This window comes from Bactrocera dorsalis, chromosome 1, assembly GCF_023373825.1.
Source record: "Bactrocera dorsalis isolate Fly_Bdor chromosome 1, ASM2337382v1, whole genome shotgun sequence".
Classification (NCBI taxonomy): Eukaryota; Metazoa; Arthropoda; class Insecta; order Diptera; family Tephritidae; genus Bactrocera; species Bactrocera dorsalis.
Genome location: NC_064303.1, coordinates 99,985,820 through 100,007,042, shown reverse-complemented (window position 1 = coordinate 100,007,042; position 21,223 = coordinate 99,985,820). Strand labels below are relative to the sequence as shown.

Sequence of the window (21,223 nt, the reverse complement as noted above, 5' to 3'; positions counted from 1 at the left end):
ATTTTAATTGTTTTTAATAGAAACTATTTAAAATTTGTTTATAACGAAATTCGAAATTATTTAAATATTTTTTTAGCACTATTTTAATTTTTTTTAATAACAGAGCTTGGAATATTATTTAATTTTTTAGTATTATTTTAGTAATATTTTAAATTTTTTTTGCTATAATTTAAAATTTTTTAGTACTATTTAAAAAAATAGTAGTATTTTAATTTTTTTATTACTATTTTAAATTTTTTTTAATAACGAAATTCGCAATTATTAAAAAAACTTAGTGCTATTTTAAATTTTTAGTACTATTTCAATTGTTTTTAGTAAATAATTTTAATTTTTTTTTAATAACGAATTCGAAATTAAATTTATTTTTAACAAATTTTGAAATTATTTTAAATTTTTTAGTACTATTTTAAGTTTTTTAGCAATATTGTAAAATTTTTTAGCACTATTTAAAATAATTTTTTAATATCGAAATTCGAAATATTTTTAAATTTCTTAGTACTATTTAAATTTTTTAGTATTATTATTTAAATTTTTTTTGGTTATTTGTTAAAATTTTCCAGTAATATTTTAATTTTTTAATACTATTTTAAAATTTTTAATACTACATATTTGAATTTTTGAATAAAAAATTTCTAAATTTTTTTAAATTTGTAGTACTAAATTTCAAAATTATTTTAAATTTTTTAGTACAATTTTAATTTTTTTAGTAATATTTTGAACAATTTTAGCACTATTTTACTTTTTTGAAGCTACTATTAATAATGAAATTCGATTTTTATTAATTTTTTAGTACTATTTTTTTAGTATTATTATTTTAACTTTTTTTAGAATTAATTTACAATGTTTAATACTATTTTAAACTTTTTAGTACTTTTTTAGAACTATTTAATGTTTTTGTAATATTATATTTCATTTTTTAGTACTATTTAAATTTTTTTCTACTATGTAAATCTTATTAATAATTAAAATTTTTAGTACTCTTTTAATTTTTTAGTACTATTTTTTATTTATCTTTAGTACTAAAATCCAAAAAAAGTACTAATCACAAGTGCTCAAGTTATAATTATACATACATTTTTTTTGTCCTCTCGTCTTGTATTTACCAACAAATATGCGTGCTCGTTGTGAATCGTGTTTTCGGAAGCCAGCTGAAGTCATTCATGTTTTCGAATGAGGTCAAAAAGTACTTTGTTTTTGTTACTGTTTGCGTTTTTGGGTTAAGTTTGACATACTTACATATGTATATATGTATGTATATAACTACGTGTATAAATATGTAATTCTCATTTATCATTATTTCACCGCATTAAGGCGTTAAATAAGTGAAGTCAGCATTGAAAAAGTGTGTGTCACTGATGTTTTGAATGCAAAGTATTCAAAGCAAAGCAGAACTATAGGGAATTTTGTGAGGTCCAAGAGGGGGAAATACTTTTTTCGCAATGATTAAAATCAGCAAATCATTTTTTACAGAAAATGCTTACTTAGTCCTTTTTTTAAGTAAATTACTAACTACTTTTCTAAAAAAATTGGGAAAGTGTTGAAAAGCTGGAAAACACTTTTGCTGAAAAATTTCGTTAGATACTTTTACTTTTACGTTTTTACTTTTTTTTTAATAATTTTTCATCATAATTTACTAAAATAATTTATTTCGAATACAAATTCTGTTTTTGAAGAGTGTCATCGTGGTCAAAGTTGGAGTTTCGAGCGTCGTCTCATGAAAAGTCTTTTCAACTGGTATATATAGGCTTTGCCCATAAATACATATATCACTTTTATACCAGTTCTAAACGAACCAATGATTGCTTAGTATAATAATACATATGAACAGGAAAATTTTTACTTTGAAAATGTTTAAGCCTTCGATTTCTGCACAGACTGTTAAAAAAGTTAGTAAAAATCAGGTGCCTTTCGGACCCCTGCTCTCACTCAGCACGTTCTAGTTATAAACTTGTACTTTCCTGACTATTTTAATGTCTCACTACAGGGTAGCGCCTAAATGTATACTTATATAAACTTGTAGTATACATTTATGCGCGCTCATGCTATTACTGTTTATGACTGACCGCATGCTTTATTGTTTAATATGCTTCGTAATTACAACAGTCGAGCAAACAATCGTGAAAAATATAATTTTCTGTATACATTGTACGCACTGACTTCACACATACATAGTTCTATTTACTAGTGCTATATTTGACTTAGTCTCGGCAAAGCGCTGCCGTGATTAAAAATGGAAAGAGTGATTAAGCAACGTAAGAGTAATGCCTGCCACTTTTGGCAATGTTTACGTGTTTACTCATACTGACTTTCATAAATTTTATAAACAGAAATTTTCGAGGGAGGTTATAAATAAGTAAATTCGTCGAACTAGAATAATTCAATTAACTTTTTTAAATAATATAGTCTAAACACATGACCCACACAAAAAGTTCTCTTCTTCAATTTTTAACCGTCTGATTCTCACATAATTCTCACAAAAAATTCTTTTTTTTCAATTTTTTAACAGTCTGAACACATGACTCCTGCAAAAGCTTCTTCCACAAGTGTAAACCCAACAATTTCTCTCAATATTTCCACCCAGCAGCGTCTACTGACTGCCCGCCCACACGCTCAATGCCCACACAACTTACATGCAGTCCTCATTTGTAATGCCCGGCACCGATAACACCGGCGTGCTATTGTTCGGCTGCTCCGCACCGCTGCAAATCAGTTGTTCAATATCCGTTTGCTCCGTGTATGCCGGCATTTGTGGCGCCTCGAGCGGCTGTTTCCAGCCATCGAAAGTCACATTGTTATTCTGTTTTATTGTCACAATGCCATCCAACGGCTCGCACATGTTGTCCGTTTCCGCTTTCACCGCGCCACCCTCCACCACGGCTGCCGCTGTATCGTTGCGCGCTATGCCAATCGATTTTTTACGCCGATAACGACAACAAATGCAACAATAGGTACGCACAAAGCGTTGCAGTACGTCAAACGCCGGTTGCGTATGCGCAGCTTTTTCCCACAGATAATCCTTGGCCGTGCGAAAGTGCTGCTGCAGACAATAGGCGCTCGTGCGTGCCACACAATCGCAGTCGTGGCAAATTTTTGGCATTTTCTAACGCTTTTCGCTTGAGTTCTTCTATACGAATTATTTTACAGTTATGCCTCGTTTGTGTTGAATTTTCAGCGCGCTATCATTGCAGGGACAGGCACCTGCCGAACAGACTCAAAGGACATACGCGTAACTGTTGATGCGTTGTGTCAGTTGCAGCGGTCATTGTACGCTACGTGCCACACGAAGTGCCACAAGCCTGCCCACGTTTATGTGCATACAAATATCGTTGATGTTTGTTGTATATATGCTTGTTGTTGCCACTTCAATGTTTATATATTATTGGTTTAATCGGTTTTTCGCGTTTTACATTCCAGCTGTGTTATTATTTAAACAATGAAACCTCTTTTTTGCACAGACAAATATACGAGTTGAGCGTCCACTCGCCGCGAGCCAACTTTGCAGACTGCTAAGTGTCGCCTAAGTGCCTTTATGTCCAGCGCTTTGGACATTTTTCTCGCTGTTGTGGCGGCCATTCCATGCCATGCTCATTCTGCATTCTCATGCTCTGTGCGAGTGCGAGTACTGCGGTGAGCAAAGCTTAGCCAGAAGGATCGTATAACACACACAGCAGGTGGCTTTGTGGTGGCTTATGCTTCGTTTGTTTTGGCAATTTTGCACAGTGTTCAATGCTAGCGAAAGTTGAGCAACGGTGGGTTGTGAATGTATATTTGAGGTATGAGTTTTGGAATTTAACGATTTCTTTTGATTTTGTGGTTTTTCTTATGAAACAATTACATGAAAAGTTCCGAGGAGCTTTGGTAGATAATTCAATGTAATATTACGTTGAGAGCCAAGGGTCAAAGTGAGAAAAATATTGAAGATCTTGGTGTGACGATAAATTATCGAGAGCTAAATTTTTGACTATCTTGATGTCATTGATCAAGTGAAAGCTCCTAAAAAGCTCTTTTAAAAAACTGTGGAAGCTCCTAAAAAGCTCTTTAAAAAACTGTGGAAGCTCCTAAAAAGCTCTCTTGAAATGCTCATGGATTCTATGAGAAACTTTTATTGCCTGTTATGCACTCAGAAGCTGTCAATTGCTTTCCGAAAGTAGACTGCCACTAAAATCTTCTTTGTCATTAGTCCAAAACTAGTATTGAAACCAGGTTTAAGGGTTTATATGGTTTCATGACCTCAAAAAAGTTATTTTTGTCTTAATGTATTCTATAACACCTCTAGAATATTGTCCTAAAAATCAATTTGGTGCGAGTAATAGTTTCTTTCGTCTATCTTGGAATCAGTATTAACCCCAACAACTATGTCAGCTTCGAGATCTGACGCAGAATAACACTTAGCAATGGGTGCTACTTCGGACTGAGTAGGCAGTTGAGAAGTAAAGTCATCTCTCGACGAAGAAAGACCAAAGTCCCTTATTTTCCTGCTATGTGGTGCAGAAGCATGGACGGAGACAACATCTGAGGAGTTGACGTCACGAGTTTTCGAGAGAAAGGTTCTGGGGAAGATTTATGGTCCTTTTCGCATTGGCAATGGCGAATATCGCATTCGATGGAACGATGAGCTGTACGAGATATACATACGTCGGCATTGACATAGTTCAGCGAATTAAGAGATAGCGGCTAGGCTGGCTAGGTCATGTGGTTCGAATGGATGAAAACACTTTAGCTATGAGAATATTCGTCACAGTACCCGCCGAAGGAAGCACAGGAAGACTTCCACTTCGTTTGAAAGACCAGGCGGAGAAGGTCCTGGCGACACTTGGAATCTCCAATTGGCGCCAAACAGCGAAAATAAGAACGACTGTTGTTAACTCGGCTATAACCACGTAAGCGGTGCCTACGCCGATAAAGAAAAAGAAGAATCCTTCTTTCCGACCCTGGATGATATATAACCCACTTCGATTTAATTTAATTTCAATTGCTAACGTAACCTTTTGCTAAATTGCAATCACATTGCGACACTGTATAACTGACCTGTGGGGTTCGCACACCACAGAGGCGATACTCTTGCTCTGCGCCAACACCATAAAAGCACACGCTTACCCTCACGGCAAACATCACCTGACACGTCCACATTTACCTTTGCCTGCTGCCATTCAAGTTTTTAACGCTAAAATGAAAATCACTTTAAAAGGTAGAGTTCAAGTGGTCAACACGAAAACTTGTGGCAACAAGAAACACCTTCTTCACAACACCTGGCAAGGAGATGGGGAAATACAAAGAAAGGCTAGCAATGTTTTCTGTATATTTCACTTTCGTGAAATTTCACAACATTTGCATTATACATATGTACTTATATATAAGTGTTGTTGGAAGTGCACCATGCGAACCAAGCGGGTTATGTTCATAAAAGCCATCATCTTGCTGTTGTCGACGTTGAGTTTCCCCTACCCCTTTTGCTTATTTACTACTTTCGAATTTCCGTTTAAACTGACTTTTCCTTGTATGACTCAAGTGCGAACGCTTTTTAGGGTTTTTTTCTTCCCCTCAGTATTCTTTAAGTATATAAGTTAGTGTTTTCCAGGGTGTTTTAATTTTCTTTTAACGCACTTAGTTGAGTAAAACGATTATTTGAAACACAGTTTTGGGTCATTAAAAAGCGACTCTTACTTTTATGGGTTTAAGTGAAAGGATATCTAATTGTTGATGCAACGGAGGAAAGAGCATAGGTTTCCAAAAAAAGAAACGAGTTCTGATTATTTGCCGCCTTCAAAGTCAAGTACCAAATTTCTTAGTACTGACCTTGTACATATATTTGGAGCTACATAAGAAATATCTTCTTTACCATGAGACGGCGCCAGGCATGATATAATTTTTAAACTTAAACCATGTCAAAGTAACGTGACTCCAGAGGATACAACAAACCCTTCACAAATATACAAGTTTCCATACAAGAACTTGACTTAATTCTGATTGGTCAGTTTGTATGTCAGCTATATGCTATAGTGGTTCGATCTAAACAATTTCTTCGGAGTTTGTACTGTTGCCTTAAAGAAATTGCCAAATTTTGTGAAGAGATCTCGTCAAATAAAAAAGCTGTCCATACAAGAACTGATATTGGCAGCTTCGGCAAATGAGCAGTTTCTTGGAGAGTTAAGATCTTGTGCAAAGTTTCAGATCGATATCTCATTAACTGACGGAATTCCAGTTGAGTGGAAGCGGGTCAGCTTTCCGATGTACTCTTACTTTTTGGCGATGGGCTTATGCAAATCCAGTGAGCTCAGCGAGTGCTGTTCATGAACCAGAACTTTTGCGATCCTACTGGCCTAAATTTAACCTTTAAAGATCTTCTGAACTATTTAGTAAAATCAATCTCGCTTCCATTGTTGTTGTTCCTACTGGATGCTGTCTATTTTGACGGACGCTCTTTGCCAAAACTGATGAGAAAAGAACCGTTAGCGGTCTTCCGAACTTTATTTCCACTTAGCAAAGTCAATCTTGCCGAAATTGTAGGTGTTTTGACTGGACGCTCTATTTTGACGAAAGTCCCTTGCCAAAACTGTATGAAGAAAGTCGAGGTGGAATCATCGTGTCACTTTCTCCTCTATTGCTCGGTTTTTGCTAAACTGAGATAAATAGTCCTTTGAAGAACCTGCCGAAGTGATATTGTCAGCCTTAAAAAATTGGTAGTGAACTCAAATCAGTTTGTCGATCTATGAGGTGATGCATTTCAAGGAGTTTTTGGGTAACATAAAGCAAAAATATCTGTCCAAGTTAGATCCATAGATTTTTTGGGACAACCCTACGACCTGACCTGACTGAGGGCCTAGTGCGCATATACACAGACCGACGGTTAAAAAGACAGATCGACGGACGGACCGACGGACATGGGTCTCCGTCGTTTCCTTCTGAGTATTGAGAAATCTTCATGGTAAAATTAATATATTTCTGTCGTGAAAAGCTTATAAAGGCACAAAACTTATGAAGTCGGTGGAGTCAGTCCTTGACTTGCTCAACTAACAGGCAAACGTGTCATGAAAATAATATGGGCCGAACATGCCGACTATTAAAATTTAGTTGGAAGAATATAACAACTCTATTAGGAGTGCTAGCAGGTCACTGTCTAATTGGCAGACATGTCAGGAGACTACGAACGCCATATAATAACTTTTGTAGAAGCTATCAGCGGGAGGTAGAAGTAGAGAAGACTATTAAACGTCTTCTGTACGAATGCAAGGCTTTTTATAGGAGAATAATTACAACTATCGTGGGATTGCAACTGGCGACGTCTTGGAGGTTGTACAGATAAAGCATTTCAGCACAGGGTGACTCAGAGAGGAGACAAAAATAGTCGATTTCTAGCTCCGTCATTATCACAATGGGTCTGCTAAAGGTCCAGGTGCATCGTTAGACAGCGTTCTACCTACGTACCAGCCTAAGAACCACCAGGAGGTGCCTTAAGAAATTATAGCGCACAAATAAATTCAATCCACACACCATAAAAGAACAAGAAAAGGGTGTAGCTCCATCAAAGGCAAAATAAATTTCAACGTGACGTCAATACAAAATATTCCCACTATCCAGTTGATTCCATTTCGTTTTCATTAAACATTCAATTTCTCAATTCCGACCAACTTTTCAACGAAGACTACCACAACCCACAATGTAACGCATGAAGGCTTTTCACTGCATTTATACTATACGAGTATATAAATAAGTATATAGACCCAATAACCACATTTCTTATTCACACGCAACGTAATTCCTTCAAACCCCCAAACACACACATGCACACATAAATGCATGCCAATACCCTTGATTGCCGTCCAAGCGCCCTTTCCACCACCTACAAACCCTGGACGCACTTAAAAGTCGGCTTTTATTTGAGTGCTCTCATTCGCCTTCATTTATTCATGTTTCTGGGTCAAACATTTATAATTTTTGACATTACCAAAGCTATGCCTCCACATGCACTGTGTTCACATCGCGCGTGAACGATTTCTATTGTTTTGTGTTAATTTTATTATATGCGTGATTTTGCGGTCAAACGACCATAGGCATGCTGTGAACGTAATCTTTACCCCGGCTATAGTCCTCCTTACACCGGCTCTGGGCGATCGCCTCCACCCGCGTTTGAGTTTACTGTTATGGTAGGGTATTACTTTCATTGCGGCAGTGAGTGACAGCCCATGTGGCATTTGAAAGTGGCCGGTCAGCCGGCAAGGCAATTAATATGCGGTTAAAGTTTTGTGTTTAATGTGGGTCAATTGAAATTGTTGACCGCCTGATGGACATGCCTATCAATATAACGGTAATATGAAACATTTCTTTGATATTTTAATCGCTTTGCCGCACATGTTACGGGCTACCTCAGTTTCATGCGTGATTTGCAATAAAGCTGCATTATATTAAATGGTTACTTAATTTATTTTTTACTGTTTACGGTTCAAAAAATATGCTTGGAAATATTCACCTAAAATAGTGCTCTTTATTCGGGCACCCAGATTTATCAGATTACCGAGCAGGGGGAGGAGTAAATAGTCAGGAACTCTCTATCAACGCCAGTTTCAGTTTTGATAGAGGCTCTTTGCCAAAACTGTATGGAGGAAGGCGTGGTGGAACCATCCTGTCACACTCTCTTCTAATACTCGGCTTTTGCTAGACTTAGCTAGACACACCTTTGGAGAACCTAGCGAAGTGGTTGGAATTGATATTGACAGCCTTAATAAATTAGCGGTGAGCTTAAACGGTTCATCGGTGATGCATTTCAGGGAGTTTTTGGGTAACATAAAGGAAAAATATCTTTCCAAGTGAGATCCATCGATTTTTTTGGGATCAACCCTACGACCTAATCTCACTGAGGGGTTAGTTCGCATATATACAGACAGAAGGAAGGTAAGAAGGAAGGTTAGAAGGACAGATAGACGGACAGACGGTCAAACTATTCTGATAACAGCCCTGAACTGACTAACTGTGCATTCAGAGCTAGTTAGGGAATGCTCAATCTTGTTCTCAATGACATTGAGTCAATTTGTGAAAAGCCACAGGAACGTAATCATAGCCCGGCCACCAATAGAAGGGGAACGTATGGGGGCTGCCCCTTCTCGTGTGTTCTACCATTCAATTGCCGAGGTTTGTGAAAGCTTGACCAGTGCTTAGCCGCATCGGTTATCTTTCCAGCCCAAGATCGATCGTAAGAGATCTAATGAGCTTTGCCCTCGATAAGGCTGGCCTCCTAGTTGGGGAAGTTCTAACAGACATTGTCCCAATCGACATCATCATTACGTAAGAAACATCATTGCCCCGCTATCAGTAGAATGGGAACGGACCGAGGCTCCCCCTTCTCGTGTGTTCTACCATTGGAGAACCGAGGTTTGCGGAAACTTGACCAGCGCTCGGCCACTACCGGTTCATGGACTGTCATAGTATCTTTTTGGCCCGAGAACAACAAGGAACGTCTTCACAGCCCCGCTATCAGTAGAATGGGAACGTAGCGAACGATCGTAATGGATCCAATTTGGTCTTTGCCCCTTAGATTAGCATTTCAACAGTTTTTCGGTGCAAGCAATGTCAATCTAGTGAGGAAAGGCCCTAAATAATTCTAAAAAAACAATATGTGCAGAATTTCTCCGAAATCTTTATGATTTTCATAGTTAATCTGTTTGGACCTGGATAAATTTTAGATCTTTTCGCTATTTTTTGTCAAAATAAGAAGCTACCAAAGTCCATTTTACCTCACCAGAACTTATGTAGTCTTTTTCAGGCAGACGTGGCTGTTATTAAGGTGGCGGTAGACATATTGCTACGAAAAGTGGCTTCTTTCACGGAAATTTGCATTCACTCCCACAGCAGAGCAGCAATGCTAGCGATGAGCTCGCCAGCTTGTCAGCAAGTGTTTGTCTTCACTAAAAATGGCATCAAGCTACTTTATCACCAGACTCGTTCGGGTGCTTAGTGATAGTGGAATCGCTGGTCATTGTAAAGCTGTCGAAATAGTCAGTGGGGACACCCTTGTCCCACTCACATCGGAATGAGATCGAGTTGGATCTGCACTGGCGTCTTTCTTTCTAGCAATATATCAATGGTCCTCGCATGCGCTTAGCAGACGCTGGGCGACAACGCTCTGTCTGCGGCTTTTGGTCCAGAGTAGAACGCAAGATGTCTTCTGTACTACTTACCCTTAGCAAAGCTCATCTTGCCGAAATCGTAGGAGTTCTTACTAGATATTATACATGGGCCTAAAAATCTTGACGAACGCAAGTTGCAGAGGCTGCATGTAGGAAAACTGAAGTTGAAACATCTCGGTAGTCTTACCTTCTGCGAACAAGAATACATAGCAGGAACTGATATGAACCGTCTCAACGAATTTGTGATAGGTTCGAAGCGCTGTTTCGATTTGAAAGGTTCTTAAGAACGTTAGGTAACACAACAGGACAGCGTTCTAAGTCCTAGTGAGATCTCTGTTAGAATCCACCTTATAACCTCACTTAACATAGCTGTTAGAATTAGAGAGTTATTTTCGTATGTTAAGCTTTTCACCGCCGGGGGAAGTAGAGGAAGAGGAAGACCTCTACTCCGTTGAAGAGATCTGGTGGAGAAGGACCTGGATGAAGCTTTTTGAAATATTTAGCGGCTTATATAACTACTAACAGTTTAGAATGTTTCTTGTCATTTAGAATTTTAACCATAACATCTAAATTGCATTAACATTTTTTTGATTTTGTGAAATTGAAGAAAATATCATTTACCAATAATTTCTAAAATAATTTAGTTTAAGTCTTTTCCAGCAGTTCAGTTAACTCATTAGTAGATATTTATTGTTTTTCACAATTTTCATTCAGTTACTGCCGCTACACGCCTGATTAGCTTCAATTAAGAGGGCAGTCTAAGCGTGCATAAACATGAAGCACCTAAAAGTATGCAACAAGTTGAGTGCTTTATAGAACTGCAAAGTTTTTAATGGCGAATTCAAGCAGTTGGCGTGCAAATGCTTAAAGGGCGTTGCTTCCCTGAACTTCGTTATTCAAAAGTTTTGCAATTATCTTGCAGAAATCTGCAAAAGCAACAAAAACAAACCACACATACTGGCAAAGTTGGTGTTGCACACAAAGCGGGATTGCACAGTGCATTGAATTCGAACAGAGTATATAGTCTATATATGTATATATATGTACTAAATATATATGGTAACCGACTACACATACACACACATATAAATTTATGCTATTTCGCTTACTAACACATATTTTTGTGCTTTTTCCTTAAAATCTTTTGTTTTTCTCCCTCAAATTTTCCATACAACTCACCTTTGCATCACAAACTTTTCCACATTCACGAAACGGCGTCCGTTTGCTGCTGTTGCCAGTACATGTTGTTGTTGTTTTTGTTGCTGCTGATTTGCCTGTGGCGTAGGCGTGCCGCCGCCATTGTCTATGGCTGTGTAAATCGTGTAGGTGCCGTCCAAATCTGTATGCGCGTTGTTATTGTTGTTCGGTGTTAGGTTGTTGTTGTTATGCTCCTTTGGAGAATTTTCAGCAGAACGGAAATTATCTATTTTGGCAAAGGAAAGTACAACATTAACAACTATTTTATTATGTATTGCATATAAACAGGCGCACCTGGAGCATAAACGCCGCCGCCTCCACCGCGCACCGCCGGCACCGCGCGCGTGCCCACCACAACAGGCTGCGCCAGCGTCGATTGCTGTGTGTGCCGCTGATGCTGTTGCTGGGATCTCTTGCGTTGCTGTTGTTGGTGTTGCTGTTGTTGTTGTGCGTTCACATAGTTAATTTTCGGATACGTTGAACTCATATTGATTTGCTGCTGCTGCAGTTGCGCATAAGCGCCCATGCCGCCCATATACGTGGGTGGCTTGTGGACGCGCTTGTACGAGTTGTTCACATCCATGCGCTCCATGGCTGGGAACCTGCACGTGCAGTAGGCGTTGTTGCATGCCAGTGAGATGTACACAAATGTAAATAAAGTTAAAGCGCATTAGTTTTGTGAAAGTTTGCGGATTGCTGCAAATTTAATGGAAATTACCGTGAGTTCACCGTTTGCCGTGTGAAACGGCCGCTGATGCCCGTGCAGTTGTCGTTGGTCGCTGCATTACCAACACCCACATCGCCAACACCGTTAGACTTGCAGCCAGTGCCACTGCCACCGCCACCGCTGCTGCTGGTGTAATTGCTATCGGAGCTTCTGCCTTCCATGGAGGAGTCCGAGCAGGATTTGGCCACCAACCGTCGGCTCATGTAGTTGCTGTAGTCGGCTGCAAAGCGGGACAAAAAACGATATAATTCTATGTACCACATATACATATACCTTAGCATAAACACAATATGAAATAACTGTACAAGTCAAGCAAACAATAAACAAATGCACCGTTATGTATGGCGTCGGCTGATATTTACGAGCGCGCATAAATATTTATGCGGGCGTTGTTAGGTCAACGTCATGATAAACAACCCACCCGGTGGAGGGTATCAGCATAAAACGTGTTCGTGAAAGGTTGTGTGTTGGTAATGAAAACCGAAATATCGATAAACCGCTGATAATATGCATACAGAAAGCCATTGATAGCAATGAATAAAAGCTATTAGCCGCCAATATGTAGGTCATTGCATGGAAATTTCGCCCGCCACATTTGTTTCACTATGCAAATGTCAAGACGCATGCTTGTACGAGATTCGCAGTGACATGAATCTTCGAAGACTACTCACCATTTGCGGTTTTCTTTGTGGTTTGGCCATATTGCACAGGCAAATTGCTGCCGAGTATGTGTTGGAAATTGTGCGAATGCAGGTCGTTCTGAAAATTTAAAGCAAAAATGAGTAAGAGAAAATATTTATAAACTGAAAATGGTGTATTAAGTTTGTAATGAAGCTTGTAACACCTAGAATTGAATTTGAAAACCCTATATAAGTTAATAATATAAAAAATGATGAGCATGACGAACTAGGTCGATTTAGTCTTGTATCCTGTCTGTTTACACCCGAACTAGTCCCTCAGTTTTTGAAATATGGAACCGAAATTTTGCACAGATACTTTGCAACCAAAGGAGCTTCTCATTTGTCGGAACTGCTATTATCGGACCACTATAGCACATAGCTGTCATATAAACTGAACGAGCGGAATGAAATGCTTGTATGAAAACCTTTTTTATTTAAATAGATATCGCCATGAAATTTTGCACGGATTATTGTCTAAAGTAATGGTACAATATCCGAAGAAATTGTTCAGATCGGACAATTATAGTACATAGCTGCCATACAAACTGAGCGATCGAAATTAAGTACTTGTATGGAAAACTTTTTTATTTGACGAGATATCTTTGTGAAATTTGGCATGCATTATTTCCTAAGACAATAATGTAATTACTGAAGAAAATTTTCAGATCGGACTACTATAGCATATAGCTATCATATAAAGTCTTCGTTTAAAAACATATCTTTGTATAGATAACATTTTTATTTGAAGAGATATCTTCGCGAAATTTGACATGCATAATTTCCTAAGACAATTATGTAATCAGCGAAGAAATTTTTCAGATCGGACTACTATAGCGCATAGCTGCCATATAAACTCGTCCATTAAAACGTGTCCTTGTATGGAAAACTTTTTTATTTGACAAGCTATCGTCACAAAATTAGGCACATATTTTTCGCCAAAGCAACGGTACAATCTCTGAAGAAAATTTTCAGATCGGATGACTATAACATATAGCTGTCATATAAACTGATCGATGAAAATCATGTCCTTGTATGAAAAACTTTTTTATTTGGTAAGAAATCTTCACAAAATTTGGCATATATTATTATCCATAGTAACGGTACAATCTCCAAAGAAATTGTTAAGATCGAACCACTATAGCATATAGCTGCCATATAAACTCATCCATTAAAACGTGTCCTTGTATGGAAAACTTTTTTATTTGACAAGCTATCGTCACAAAATTAGGCACATGTTTTTCGCCAAAGCAGTGATACAATCTCCGAAGAAATTGTTCAGATCGAACCACTATAGCATATAGCTGTCATACAAACTCTTCGATCAAATTCAAGTTCTTGTAAGGACTCTTTGTATTTTTGAAAGAAATTATAGTTCGGTGCAAGCAAAGTCAACGTTTTTTCTTGTTTTTTATATTCAATAATTTTTATATTCATTATAAAGTATTATAACATTTTTATGACGTCATTGTTGATCCTTTATTATCAGGTGTGATAATTTCCAGTATTATATTCCATAAAATCAACAATAAAGCAGCTGTGCATTTTCTCCCACTTCTCCACCGTTACTTTTGTTAGTATACAGTTAACACTCTTAATATCATCACTCACCCACGCCTTAAAATTTGCTGGCACCAGATTGAACATCGGAAAGGCTTGATAAATATCGACCATTTTTCGTCTGCTATACTTGGGATCAATTAGAAATGGCAAAACCATTTATTGCAATAAATTTTAATTGTAATTAAAATAATTAAAATGTCTTCACTAAACCGGCACAACAATACTGCAGCACAGAAACAACACTTCCTTCTTATTCTTGTTATTATTGCAAAAGTTCAGTCGCGCGTTTCCGTGCGAATTCGCTGCAAACCTTAGACAACAAAAGCCGAACAGCAACTGTCTGTCTGCAGGCGCGTCCCAGTCAACGGCATATAAACAAACTCTGTTCCTCCGCACACTTACATACATATATACATATATGTGCACGGAGCTATGTGGTTATATAGGAAGTATATAACCTTTTGGTAAATTAGCACGTCAGTTGTCTATCAGCTGCTTCTCCAAATAGACATTCAGACACATATTAAAAAATTTACACGACTGTGTGGGTATTTATCGCCATTGTGGGTGGGTGTGTGAGTGGTTAGTGGGTTTAATACTTTGTTAACAGCATTAATCAGGTGTTGGGATAGTTTACAGTCACCTAAAGTGTGTTTAGAAATGTTGCTATGATTTGGTGGTTGGATTTTAATAGATATATGTAAGAGTTAGGAAGTTGATTTGTGCCTGCAGCGAAAAGTGCTAGTTGTGTACCACTTTGAAACTAGTAACTACTTACATTCGAACTACTCAGGTGACCAGCTTTTTTTTTTTGCTAGTATTTTTCACATGATGATGATATGCGATATATATTTTGTCTGATTTTCGATCAGCTCCAAATAGTTGGAAGAAAAATCTAGTAAAATTAAGGGGTTATGTCAAGATGTGGATCTTAAGGAATCATGTTTTTATTAAATATATTCGATGTACATAATTTTGAGAATATTATCCGAAAATTTGAAGTTGGTCCGACGAAAAATTTCGGAGTTTGAAGATATTTTTTAGAATTCCCTGAACTTTATGTAAAATCGATTTTCTCAAAACGTTGTTTTCAGAGTCACATTTCTTAGGTAATTATTGAAGCAATACGATTTTTCATAGATTTTTAAGCCACTCTACAAAGTTCATTTTCCACGACTATCTTTGGGATGCCGCAATTTTGACCATAAATTAAAATTTTGAGTAGTCTTTCGATTATTATCTGTATTAATGAACCGCCTATATTGAAGTTTGTAATGCCAAAAAATGTCGTAGCAAGCTGAGTTAATTAATGTCTGAATATACGCGAACTATTCCCTCAGTTTTTGAGATATCAGTCTGAAATTTCGCACACATTCTTTTTTCTACAAGAAGCTGCTCATTTGTCGGAATCGCTGATATCAGATTTTTATAGCATATAGCTGCCATACAAACTGATCTATCAAAATCCAGTCCTTGTATGGAAAAATTTTTAATTTAACGAGATATTTTCACGAAATTTGGCATAAGTTATTTTTTAAGAAAACGCTACGATATCTGAAAAAATTTTCCAGATCGGATCACTATAGCATATAGCTGTCACACAAACTGACCGATTAAAATCAAGTTCTTTAAGGAACCTTTTGTATTTTTAAAGAGTTTTATAGCTTTAGTGCAAACGAAGTTAAGGTTTTTTCTGGTATTATTTATTTATTATTAACTAGCATGTGGTTATAACCATCTTTAGAACTGAACCCAATAGAGTTTGAAGATATATAAGCCACTTTGATACGTTCATGACAAAATCCTACACTTGAATATCAATAAACTGCTTTGGCTATTTAGTTTTATTAGTTTATTAAAGCCTTATAATTTTGTTAGATATTTAAAATTGTTCTCTATCTTTCGAACTAGTTATCTATACTTTTCGGTCGAGTTAGAGTACAGTGAGAAAGTATCATTTGTAAGTTAGTACGATTGCTTGCTGGCTTGTTTTGAACTGTTGGGGGTGTGTGTGCTTGGTTGTGTCTTATCTCTTGTATTGTTGAGAGTTACAGCTAATTTAATTTTCCAAGAATTTCACACACTACCACACATCTGACACATTTGTTGTGTTAGTTAAAGGAATAATTAAAAAAGAATGACATAAGTGGCAAATAATAATATCTGATTGAGTGAATGAAATTAATTATAATTCGAACTGCGGACTTGCAAATTTTAAGGCACGATTATATTGAAAAACTCAAGAAGAACTAGAAAATTTTGAGCCATAGCCATAAATAATTTATTTTTCTTCTTCACTGGCGTAGATATGGCTTACGCGGTTATAGCCCAGTTAGCAACAGCGCGTCAGTCGTTTCCTTAATATATTAAGGATTATTTTTCAATATTTTCATATAAAAATAAGCGTAAACTTTGAATATAAAATAAATATAATAACACATATTTTTATTAAAAAAATCTTAAAATATGAAGAATAATTTTTTTATTACTGAAACAAAAGAGATACCGTTATAATTTCCTGGGTCGGAAGGCCATAAAATCAGATATTGTTTTCATAGTAAAAAATGTATATATAAGTCCCGGGCTTTCCCCTTTTTTTACGAAATTTTTCTCAGTAGAAAGTACTTGATTCTTCACCATAAACGGCAATTATGCCTTTAAAACACTAGAAAAATAATTTTCAAATTTAAAATTTTTCCTCTGACCCACCCTAATGTACTTAGAATGTGACATTCCTGTCACTCTTCCAATTAAATCGATATTATAATTTATAATTCATACCAAATCACTTTCGCTATCAGGTCACAGTCCATTTGTCAGCTGGACGGAGACATTTTTAAAGTGAAGTATAAGGTTTATATTGCACACACACATACACATACAGTGTTAAATTAATAATTTTTAGGTTAAGCTAATACTAGTTGACCCGCCACACAATAACTAGATAACTCAAATATGGACATATGGAAGTTGCTACATTATTTAAAATTTATGTAGTGCATAGGAAATACTGAAAGTTTCCCTGTGTGTGTATATAGATATATAGAATATATATATATAGAATATTATGTATATATGTATATCTTGCAGATGAATCATTTGTGCTATAAAATAAATGGAAGCAATTTTTGAATCAGGTTAGTACACGTAGTAGGGGCAATTGGAACAGCTTGACTGTGGTCAAGTCACGAAAAGCGCAATGAACGTCCATAACGGTTAATAATCGTTTTGGCACAATTCTAGTATTCAATTGACCTGCTTTGGCTGAAACTAGACTAATTGCATGGGTTATTAACCCGATTAGCAGAACATTAATCGAATATTCGCTTGCCATTTATAATCATTTATATTTGTTTCTATATCGCTCATTTGCTGCAAGACCGGCATAAGTCAAAAAAATCGATTTTCCGGAAAACGCGTTTAAAGTTTTCAACTGACTACAACCTTACACGGTGAGTATATAAGAGGTATTGATATGAATTTTTCACTCAACATGAAGTATGATATAACGAACAATTCTGCAGCATTAACTCAAAAATCACGTTTTTTGATTTATGCCGGTCTTGCAGCAAATGAGCGATATATACTATACATAACGGGTGATCTAAGTAGAGGCATATTAATAGCGATAACCGACTAATTAGTTACCAGTCGAAATGATCGAACGAGTCATCGAAAATTGGACTCAACAGATGATCTTTCTATGTTTCTTTTTAAGGAGAAACCTCGAAATGGATCACCCTTCATAAAATATACGAAATTTGATATAAAAATGTGCAGAAAATCGTCCAAAGATCTACAGCGTTAAAAAAATGAGTACTTACATTGTTGCTGGCCGAAGAGTCCCGAAAATTGCTATAAACATCAGGTGGCGATTGAAAAGCATGTCTACGTTTACCATCGCCATCGTTCATACGAAAGCTGCGTTGAAAAAAAATGTATTTATTAAAAAAAGTGGAAAATAACATCACTGAACTCACCTGCCACACGGCGTGCCCATGGCTATGCCATCCACATCCGAAATGCAGTGTGTTGGCAAACAGCGAAAACTGCGCCGCGAACCTCGGCGCTTTAGGGAACCCGGCGAAACGGAGCCCACACCCGCCACAATCCACTCAATATCAGCACCCATTTGACCGTTTGCCGCGTCCGCTGCCTCCGCCGAATGTGGCGAGGGTACACGCAGCGCATATTGCACTTGTCCGTCGGCGCCGATGATCGGCATTTGCTTGCGCGAGAGCCGCGTACGCACAGCCGAAAGCAACGCCGGACCGTCATCCCTTTCGGCGGCTAAGTCCTGCACCACATCGAGCACAGCTCGTCCGGTGGTTATTTGTCCCAAAATGGCCAGCACATCCAGTGCAGCTTGACGTACGCGTCGCTTGCGATTCAAGGCGGCATAGGTGGCCTGCGTGACGCAGGTTTTCGTGTCGAAGCAGGTGCTGGGAAAGGTCGTAAGTGCGTACATGACCATTTGTAGCGCGTGTTCGCGGAACTATATGCAACGAGTAGGAAAGAGAAAAAGAGTATGAATGAATATTTGTGTTGCAATCATGATAGCCCCATCAATACGGTAGCGGTCAGTAATTAAATAGTCGAGAAATAGCGCAACAAAGTAAAACAAGAGACGGTAAGAAATATGAAATAAATGGTGGTGTTTAAAAAGAAGAACGGAAGTTCAGCAATTCTTGCCAATACAAAGTGACCACAATCGCATCAATCGCCAGCAATGGGCACAGCGCCGACCAATTGCGCTGCCAGCAACTGGGCCAGCTGAACTTGCTAATATATGCAGGCATTTCATAATTTCTCAAAGCACTGCTGCGGTCAGCAGACGACCGACCGACCGACACGTCGGTCAGTAGGCAGGTTTGCACTTGTTTCCTTTGTGGCTTGCTTGTTGCTTGTTGCACTTACCCTTGAGCTCTTTGCATGTAAAAATTCTTGCGACAGCAATTTGAGTACAATCGACGCCGCCGGCAAGCGATGCATCAACGCTTTGCATACGCGATTCGCGCCAGCGCCACCCTGGCGACATAGCCCGGTCATTATTTGTGTTGCGCGTTCCTCCAAGTTGTCCAGTGGCAAACGTGTTATGAGATTGATTAGTAGCTGCTTCTTGGCTTCCGCCACATCGGGATTACGTTCGGAGGAGAGCAAAGTGCGTAGTAAACTATCCAAACATGGCAGTACCAGTGCCAGTGTATCGGAGTTGCGTAGCGCTTCTTCAAGTTGTGCGACGCCCTGCAAGCGATGATGCCAGTTCTAAAAGTATAAAGGGAAGAAGAGAAGTAGTAAAAGAGTGGGCACATAATATGTCGTATATACAGTACCAGCAGTCTGTTAGAGTATGTTTTGGCTTGCGGCACTTATTCGGCTTATGGGAATGATATTTTTGGAAAGCGCTGAAAGTTAAACCTACTCAAAAACCTGTTGCGGTGTTGCTTTCTGAGGGTTTCTGTTTAGTTAAGGATTAAGCGATTTGTTACATCAAGTAGCTCAAGTAGCTCACGACTTCCGGTCCTAAACCAAGTATCCTCAGGGTAGCCAAAGAACATCCGTTTGAAAGCGAGCTAAAGTGAGAAGGTAAAACATCTCCTCCACAGGGTTGTGCGCTGGGTTTGGGATTCGCCATCTAAAAAACGCCCCCCATGAAAAAGTGTAAACAACCTCGGATGAGAGACCCCCCTTTTGATACCGACCATAGCAATTGAATTAAGAATTAAGATTTGAGAGTATGCACCTAGATTCGGTCCCTAAATTAGGAAGCTGCCCCGCTGGTTGATGTCCTCGTTAGATTGAAGGCTGACATCAGCGCCATCCGAGAAATGCTATGGACGGGATAAGAACTGAGGCGAGTAGGTCCTTGCGGCATTTATTACAGTGGTCATATAAAAGAGCGTAAATTCGGTGTGGGATTCGTGGTGAGAGAGAGACTCCGTCGCCGAGAATTGTTCTTCACCCCGGTAGTTGAACCTCTAGCCACAATCCGCATCAAAGCAAAGTTCCTCAACATATTACTGATTTGCACCCCGACGGAAGAGAAGGACGATATGACCAAAGATGCCTTCTATGAGCGTTTGGAGCGCACCTATGAGAGCTGCCCCCGCCACAATTTTAAAATCGTGTTTTCGACTTTAACGCCAGGGGGCAAGGAAGGTATCTTTGGCAAAACAGTCGTTAAATTCAGCCTCAAGGAGGATCGCCAAATGAGTTGAGGATGCTCGACTGCGCCGGGGCCCGAAATATGATTATCTGTAGAACTAGATTCTAGGAAAATTCACCAAGCTACCTGGCTGTCAACCAGATTGATCATGTTGTGATAGACGGAAGACTTGTCTCCAGTGTTCTAGATGTGCGAACGCTCCGAGGTCCTAACATCGACTCGGACCACTATCTTGTTGTACCTAAGATTCGCACCCGCCTCTGTGCAGCAAAAAACACACGTCAACAAACACAAGGAAGGTTTGACGTCGGGGAGCTGCAGACAGCCGAACGGTTCTCTACTCGACTTCACTTCTGCTCTCTGAGAGCACTCATCAGCAGCTCGATATAAGGGAACCGGATAAAAATCTGGGTTCGAACCGGTTAGCTGACCATCTTCGGAACGGTTGAGCCCTGTGTCTTTACTAGTGCTAGTTCTGTGAGTCTCAATTCTGATTTGTATCTCAAGGCTTCTGCTTATAAACTCGAAGTCTATTATGGTTTCATTCTTTCCGACATTAACATTATTTGAGTTTGAGATTATATTTGGTCCTTCCTCAAATGTAATTTTTATCAACAACAGACCCTTAAGCATTACTGTATAGTAATTGTTAGATAAGTGAATTTCAGCAGACAACAAAGCACTTAGCTTAAAGTGAAAGACATTGTTTTTAAACTCATGGCTAATTGAAAATAGCCTTGATCACGCGAAGCGCCCATAATCGCCTCGCCAA

At 38.3% G+C, this 21,223-nt stretch overlaps 1 protein-coding gene across 1 annotated transcript in view; it reads right to left on the bottom strand.

The window, feature by feature from the left end:
- The window catches only part of LOC105227823 (uncharacterized), a 41,515-nt gene that overhangs the window by 5,279 nt on the left and 15,013 nt on the right, over positions 1-21,223 (bottom strand). Inside the window, exons 2-8 of the mRNA XM_049447966.1 lie at positions 19,203-19,550; positions 18,266-18,780; positions 18,110-18,206; positions 12,717-12,804; positions 12,037-12,265; positions 11,613-11,920; positions 11,301-11,544 (exon numbers count right to left, since the gene is read on the bottom strand). Coding sequence (XP_049303923.1) covers positions 11,301-11,544; positions 11,613-11,920; positions 12,037-12,265; positions 12,717-12,804; positions 18,110-18,206; positions 18,266-18,780; positions 19,203-19,550 — 1,829 coding nt within the window. The remainder of the gene's footprint in view (positions 1-11,300; positions 11,545-11,612; positions 11,921-12,036; positions 12,266-12,716; positions 12,805-18,109; positions 18,207-18,265; positions 18,781-19,202; positions 19,551-21,223) is intronic.